Here is an 8660-nt window from a genome sequence, read left to right as displayed (position 1 = left end):
AATTTCTTCTTGAAATAAAGGAACTATTAGCTCAAAATTGTCATCATCAAATTTCTGCTATGTAGCTTCAAGGAGGTGTATAGGATACTAGGACTGTACAATATGATTAAAGTTTACATTATTACCAGCTTCCTATCACAGTTTTATTCTACAATTAATCTGTCATTTGTCAGGCCTAATACTGTCAATATCTTGTATTTCAATCTTCTTGGGCACTACTAGGAACATCAATCCACCTAAATCTTGGTCATCCTTTTTCTTGTTATCCAGCATCAGACACCTCTTTTGCTAACCTTTCCTCTGGAATCAAAAAAAGCATGTTTTACTTGTTTAATGATATCCAAATAAGACAAGGAAGCAACACAAATATAATTCAAGTTTGGAAAATTATTCTTGAGTTTTGATCCAAAACAAAATCCATTTGTATTCACTTTAAATCAGAGATATTTTTGCAACTTGGCTAACTTGTCAAGCCTATCAGTTTTGGAAAAGATACAAGTTCAGATGATGATTTGCTGTTACACATGTTCTATTTAAGAAATCGAAAGAAGAATAGCATTTGATTTTAAGATCTTCAAAATATTATTGTACCAGAATGAATTCTACAAATACATGAGAGTGATGAGTCTCAAGCTGAATTTATTTAACAAGAAGAGTAAACTGAAATAATAGAACATTGGGATGCCAAATCAGTATTTCAAAGTAAAAGATATGCCTACTATTGAAATAATAAAGACACACAAAATATCCTAAATTAAAAATGACAGTAGGATTGATTTTGCTAACTATCTCCCAGTTTTTATCTAGGGAAGTATTATTAAATTACTGAGAAAAACAAGAAACTGACTGCACTTTATCAAAACAATGGGAGTCAAGGATCAAATTAAGTAATTTTAGCCTAGGTACTGCACAGCTCATTGTAAACCATGAGCCACAAGTGTCTCATTAATAACTAATGCTAATGATCAAAACTGACATGTCAGGGCTATGACTTTTATGGAAAAACAGCAGTAAACAATAAAATAATAATTTTTACTGATTTGATACTAACCCAAAGTAACTGGCAAGTAATCCCACACTGCTACTTTCCTATGTATTATATTATTTAATAAATAATTAACATTAACAGATTTCTTATAATTAAAATTAAAAAGTGTGCATTTTTGGATGGATAGGTGAAGGGATATCCAGCACCCGCTGGATTTCTGTTCAGGACACGCATTAGATATTACTGATACCATGTTAAAACAAAGACATTCACATTTTCACATAGAGAGAAGACACAAGAAAAGAAAAGTCTCTTTGCTTATATTATTGATGTCTTCATGTTGGTTCTGTATACTCTTGTGTCCTGAACCAATATGAAGACATGTTGGTTCAGGACACAAGAGTATACAGAAGTTTGAGATAAGAAGTGATCAATATTTAGTTTGGCCCAGGTTAAAATTAAATGTCATACTGAAAAGAAAAATGTGTAAGGAGGGTTTAAAAAGGACCCAAGTTCAGCAACTTTCAAAAGTGAACTGTATTATTATTATTCAAGAAAAAATGAAAGTTTGAAAACAAGAATCAAACCTTAAAGATTTTGTAAGATGTTTTCATCATGGCAGACCATGATGAAAATACTGATTCAGCCTAAGAGGCATGTGGTGCAAAGACAGAAAAATCAGAACTTAATGGACTTGGGAAGTTAAACAGGCTGTAAAGGAAAAGAAGAAAGCATACTGCAAGTTCTCAGAGCAAATGACTGCAAGTAAGCAGTCATTTGCTCTGAGATAATACATAGAAACATGAATAAGAAATATGTTATGTAAAACAAGCTAAAAAAAGTCATAGGAAGACCTTGGTAGAAACACAGAAGATAAATATCAGGAAGGGAACAATATGCTTTGGAAGCTATAGAAGAAGCCTAGAAATAGATGACAGAATGCTGTATTAGAAATCAAATGATAGACGTCTCGAGTAATTACTTTGAAAGATTGCTAAATCAAACAAGCGGTGACTACATTCAAGAGTGCAACTGGGTGTACATAGATATTTGAGACAGAAAAAAAAAGCTATCAAAAACTTGAAATGTGGAAAGGCCACTGGAGTAGATGATATTCACCAAGAAATGCTCAAATAGAGCTATAAAATCCTTCATTTCTATAAATGACTATACCACATAATTCAGAAGGCCTAGTCGGGGGGGGGGGGTCAGATTGGAGTACAGCTCTCACCTATAAAAAGAGGAATAAAGCTGAATGTGAAAATTACAGAGGAATTTCTGATTAGTGTTCCTGGCAATAATGCAAGCATACTTGAGGAATAAAGTAAGAAAAACTGTGAAAGGGAAACTTACAGAAGAAAAAATTGGATCTGAACCAACTAGTGGTTGTCAGTATCAGATTTTCATTTTAAGACAAATGGAGCTAGCTGAGGAATTAGATAAGTACCAGATCGACATAATAGGGGTGACTGAAACAAAAAAGAGAAAAACTGGCGAGATCTTTCTGAACAATAAATACAAATTATTATATTCAGGGAATGACAATCAAGGAAAATAAGGAGTAGCCAGAGTATTCAACACAAAATACGACGCTAATCTTCTTGAATGGCAGGCAGTCTCAAGTAGAGTATGTGGGCAAATATCAGAATGGGGAATTGGACAGTGAGACTTATTTGTGCCTATGGTCCCCACACAAGGTTCTACTAAGATAGAAGTGGAGGAATTTTTTGATGCTTTAGAAAAAGCAACTGACACAATGAAAAAGGAAAAGTTGGTCCTTTTTTGGGGAGCTAAATAGCAGAGTAGGAAATGATTGTAAGACATACAAAAATACTTTGGGAAAATTTGGAGAAAAGAGCAAAGCTAATAATAATGGCAAATATCTGTTGGATTTCTGCTCAGGACATGGACTGGTTATTACTAACACCATGTTCCAACATAAAAATGTGCACAAATTCACATGGAGAGAAGAGGCAAGGAATAAGAAAAGTCTCAGTGATTATGTTATTGTTGATAGTGATGTTTTCTATCTGGTGCAGGACACCAGAGTGTACAGAGGATTTGAAATTGGAACCGATCACTATTTAGTCTTGAGCAGAATAAAATTGAATTTAATACTGAAAAGAATAACATGTAAGAAAGTTTTAAAGCGAATAAAACTTGAGCAGCTCTCAGATGTCAATTGAGACTAAAATACACAAAGATTATTGAAAAAAAATGAAAGAGTTTGAGAACAGGAACCAAACCTTGGAGATTCAGTGGCAAGCCTTGAAGGAAACCGTGACTGATTCAGCCAGAGAGGCATGTGGTGAGATTGTCTGCCAGGATAGAAAAATCAGGACTCCATGGTGGACACAGGAAGTTAAATAGGCAATGAAGGAAAAGAAGAAATCATATCAAAAGTTCCTGGAATACAGAGACAAATGTAAGAAAGCAAAACATTGTGTAAAACTAGCTAAACAAAAGTCATGGGATGACTTTGGCAAGAATATAGAAAATAAATATCAAGAAGGTTGCAAGATATTCTGGAGATAGTTGAAGAAGCTTAGGAATGGAGGAAAGAGTGCTGTAAAAGGAGTTAGAGATGATAAAGGTGACATGAAAACAGGAGAAAAAGATATCCTTGAAGTATGGAGTAATTACTTTGAAAAACTGCTAAATGAAACAAGCAGTGATGACAGCACAGTGGTAAAAAACACTGACCAGGAATGCAGTCAGGAATACATATCCATACTTGAAGTAGTAAAAGCCATCAAAGGCTTGAAATGTGGAAAGGCAGCAGGAATAGATGATATTCGACCAGAAATGCTGAAGTATGGTGGTATAAGAGTCTTACAGTGGCTGCACTGCATAGTTCAGAAAGTCTGGACAGAGGGACGAATTCCCAAAGATTGGAGTAGAGCTCTCATAGTACCCATATATAAAAAGGGAAATAAAACTGAATGTGAGAATTACAGAGGTATTTCCCTACTGAGTGTTCCTGGCAAGATCTATGCAAGTATACTTGAGAAACGGTTGAGAAGAATTGTGGAAGAAAAGCTTGGTGAAGAACAAGCTGGATTCAGGCCAAATAGAGGCTGTCAGGATCAGATCTTCACTTTACGACAAATAGTCGAGAAAGCATGGGAATATAACAAAGATCTGTATTTAAGTTTTGTCGATTTGGAAAAGGCATATGACAAGGTGCCAAGAGAGAAGCTATTGCATACTCTACAGTTATATGGTGTCAGTGGGGCATTATATCAAGCAATACTAAGTCTCTATTTCAGTTGTAAATCGGCAGTTAGAATTGAAAAATGTATAGGAAGATGGTTTAATGTTAAATCTGGTGTGAGACAAGGATGTACATTATCCCCCTCTGTTATTCATTATCTATATGGATCACATTATGAATGAAAGTAGTATTAAACATGATATCAGAATTGGAGATGTTAATGTCAGCTCTTTGCTTTATGCAGATGATGTTATACTTCTAAATAAATCTGCTACAAGTTTGCAAGATTCCCTGACTAAATTGAATAACTGTTGTAATAGATATAGTAGGAAGGTCAGCATTAAAAAGACAAAGACAATGAAAATAGGTAGAATTGTTGAAAATGTCAACTGTGTTGTGAACGGGGAACTTGGAACAAGTAAAACATTTCAGCTACTTAGGCACGATTTTTACTGAAGATGGTAATTTAAATATAGAATTAGACAACAGAATCAACAAAGCTGGTATGGTTGGAATTCAATTGAATAAATTCGTATGGAATAAGAGAGAAATTAGTCGGAACATAAAATTAGCTGTATACAAGGCAGTGTTCAAACCAGTTTTAATTTATGGATCTGAGAGCTGGGTCAGAAATAAAACACTTCACCAAAGACTAGAGGCCGCAGATATGAGAGTCCTGAGAAAGATTAGCGGCGTGAACAGATGGCATCAATGGCAATATCATATTAAAAACGAGGATATTAGGAAAGAACTTGACATTGTCGGCATCCAGGAATGCGTTAGCAGTGCTAATCTCAGGTGGTATGGTCACTTAAACAGAATGGGCGAGGAAAGTTTAGCAAAACAAGTGTTCTCTGCCAGGTTGGCAGGAAAATGACCCAGAGGAAGACCAAGATATAGGTGGATTGATACGGTGCAATGTGCCTTAGACGATAGAAATATAAGATCTGATAATATTGGAGTCTTGACAAGTAACAGATTGATTTGGAGGAAAATTGTAGATAGGAAGTTAGTAATCATGTAAATTTTTCATTTAGTACTATCATATCCTGTAAACCCCTTGAGGGTATATGTTAGGAATTTGATGATGGTGGTGGGGGAAGTACAGGAAGATGTTTTGATGTTAAGTGAGGTGTGTGACAAGGGTGTACATTATCTGTGCTGTTATTCATCGTCTATTTGGATCACATTATGAAGAAAAGTGGTGTTAAACCTAATAGCAAAACTGGCAATGTTACTCTTAGCTCTATACTTTATGTTGATGATGTTATATCTGGTAGAAGTCTGCAGGATTCCCTGACCAAATTGAATAACTACTGTAATAAATTTGGTGTGAAAATCGTCATTAAAAAAGATAAAGACAATGAAAATAGGCAGAAACGTTGAAAACATCAAGTGCATCCTGCATGGTAAACCTATAGAACAAGTAAAACATTTCAGGTATTTAGGCACAATTTTTAGTGAAGATGGAAAATTAAATTTGGAAATAGCAGAATTAGCAAAGTTCTTATGGTAGGAAGTCAATTGAATAAATTTATATGGAATAAGAGAGAGAGATAGATTAGTCAAAACACTAAACTAGCTGTATACAAGACAATGTTCAAAGCAATTGTAACTTATGGATCTGAGAGTTGCAGTAGAAGTAAAACTCTTAATCAAAGACTGGAGACCACAGATATGAGAGTCGTAAGAAAGATTAGGGTACAGAACAGATGATATCAATGGCAGTATCATATTAAAAATGAAGATATTACTAAAGAACTTGACATTGTTAACATTCAGGAATGTGTTAGAAGAGCTAATCTCAGGTGCTATGGCCACTTACAGAATGAAAGAGGAAAGATTAGCTAGACAAGTGTTCTTTGCCAGGATGGCAGGAAAAAGACCCAGAGGAAGACCAAGGTGTAGGTGGATTGATACAGTGAAATGTGCCTTAGAAGACAGACACATAAGATTGGATAATATTGGAATGTGGACAGACAACAGGCTAAACTTGAGGAAAATTATTGATAGTAAGTTAGTAATGATGTAACTTTTCATGTAGTACTATCATAAGATCCTGTATACCCCCTGAGGGTATATGTCAGGAATTTGATGATGATGACAAATAGCTGAGAAATCATGGGAATATAACAAGTATTATTATTATCATTACATGACACCTCCAAGGAGTCCAAGGAATCATCAAGGGGCACCTACTCTACAACTCCCCGTCTCCACCATTCCACCAACTACAATGAACTGTAACTACCATCATCATCTACACCAATGCCATCTACCACCCACCACCACTAGTATTTTCAAAGACAATCACAAACATCCATGCCCATGGAGGGATTTGAAACCGCAGCCTTTTGGCTGGAGAGCAGATACTCTAACCACTCGGCCCACCAGGCTCAGTATTTAAGTTTTGTAGATCTGTAAAAGGATATGACAAGGCACCGAGAAAAAAGTTGTTCAAAACACTACACTCATATGGTGTAAATGGGACATCATATCAAGAAATATGTAGTCAATATTTGAGTTTTAAGTCAGCAGTTAGAATTGAAGGAGGTACAGGAAGATGATTTGATGTTAAATTAAGTGTGAAGTCATATGTTATCTACATACAAGTAGCAAAAAAGGTATATCTCTTTATTATTAAAATATGCTGGATCATGGATAATATATGACTTCCATATTAATTCAACCTTAGCATCTTTCTAGGTCTAGGTCCAACTGATGAGACCTCAATAAAGGTTGAAGCCAGTCTGGGTTGTGGTTCTATACATAATGCATGTCCAAAAGGAAGTGTGCTTTGCATTATGAGATACTAAGGCAATCAATGCAAAGTCAACATCTTCTGTAGACAAGTAGCCTAGTTGTGAAGATATTCCACATGAAAACTTTGCTTACACTTGCATAAAGGATTAAACAAGAACATAATTTCTTGGCAAGCATAATTTACTTTATAACTATGTGAAAAAACTTTCTATAAGTTGCTCGTAGGCCTACAGAATGTTTCTTATGAGGATAGATTGAAGATTTATAGGTTACAAATAAAGAAATTGTCTGATAAGTAGGAAAGGGGAGATATCATAGACATAAGTTACTTAGAGGTTTTTATAGTACAGAGGAAATTTTTCAGTACATGATTAGTAGTGGTGGTAGGAGAATTAGGGATTGTTAGCAAAGGCAACAGGACTAGATTTTATGCTTGAAGGGTGGTGAATGAGTGAAATAGGTTGCCAGAGTTGGTTGTGACTGTTTTGTGCAAATGACGATTAGTGCTTGGTGAAATGTTTAGAGCCTCTCTTGTCGAGTTTATGGACTTTACAGACATGCTTATGTACTTGTACTAATAGTAATAAATTGTTAAAAAAACCAATACCCATTTTTTTTTAATTAAACACAACACCAAACAATGTATGATCATTCTTTATTGCTCATTACATCACTAATTTATCAGTAATGTTAAAAAAAATGTAATCACTGTAATAAGTGATCACTCCTTGTTTTACATTAAGAAAGATTTTTGTCTTCTTTTCCTTTTTTGCCTTCTTTGTTTCAGTGATGCCAATTATGTCTGTGTGGTACTTTTCCAGTTCTTCTGCAAGTTCAATTTCCTTTCAATTAATGCTCCTTATATTGATGGTTACTATCTTCGGTTCTTCTGACATTGGGTTTGCTCTTCTTTCAGATGTTGAGTTTGAGTCTTTTCCAGTAGCAGACTTTTCACTGTTCATCCTAGTTCCCTGACAAAAACAGCAGGGTGGGGTGGGACTGCTTAACTGGGTGATGCCCCAACCAGCATAAAATCTCATCAATCTGGCTGCAGCGTTGCCTTAAACCACATATTATTTATGGTTTAAGTCAATAGTGAACACAGGCTAAGTGCTTGCTATTGACTCCTAAATTGCCAGCTCATCCTTGTTCGTTCAGTACTCAGTGTATACTTATTAACAGGGCAGGCACACCATGTGAAAGCCCCCAGATGGTCCTCCACATTCCTTAAAGGTGATGTTATTTGGCTTTGACCCTTAATTATAATGGACAGGGAATTTCAGAAGGCATATTACAAAAGGAAGCCTTCTGAAATTCCCTGTCCATCATAATTCCCAGCTTAGCCTCAAATTCCTACAGCCAGTTTTATCAATATATGCAGGATTTATACATTCACTTTTATTGACTATATATTGCCTGTCCTTTCCGCGAGAAATATATATTGCCCTAATCAGTTTCCTCATTACCACTGGATATTTATGCTTAAATCATTTCCTGTTTTGTTAATGAACAAATTAAACAATAGTGACCCAAGCCCTATAGCAAGTTATTAGTCACTAGCTTCTGTATCACTCTTTCACACTATTTAAAGTCTGTCTGTCGGCCATATATTATATGCACATTACACCAACTACCATTTGAGATAAAAAAATAAAATAAAAACTTTCATAACATTAAAATTCTATGTTTTGACTT

General features: G+C 35.2%; 1 protein-coding gene across 1 annotated transcript in view; it reads right to left on the bottom strand.

The window, feature by feature from the left end:
* Positions 1-210: 210 nt before the first annotated feature.
* LOC150096256 (dynein light chain Tctex-type 1-like) overlaps positions 211-8660 on the bottom strand; it is a 105282-nt gene continuing 96832 nt past the window's right edge. Inside the window, exon 5 of the mRNA XM_090409013.1 lies at positions 211-300. Within this exon, the coding sequence (XP_090265139.1) occupies positions 263-300 (38 nt within the window). The 3' untranslated portion in view covers positions 211-262. The remainder of the gene's footprint in view (positions 301-8660) is intronic.

Source organism: Typopeltis vanoorti, chromosome 19 (assembly GCF_054136105.1).
Source record: "Typopeltis vanoorti isolate ZY-2024b chromosome 19, IOZ_Tvanoo_1.0, whole genome shotgun sequence".
Taxonomy (NCBI): domain Eukaryota; kingdom Metazoa; phylum Arthropoda; class Arachnida; order Uropygi; family Thelyphonidae; genus Typopeltis; species Typopeltis vanoorti.
The sequence above is the reverse complement of the archived record's forward strand: the minus strand, read 5'-3'. Positions and strand labels throughout refer to the sequence as shown.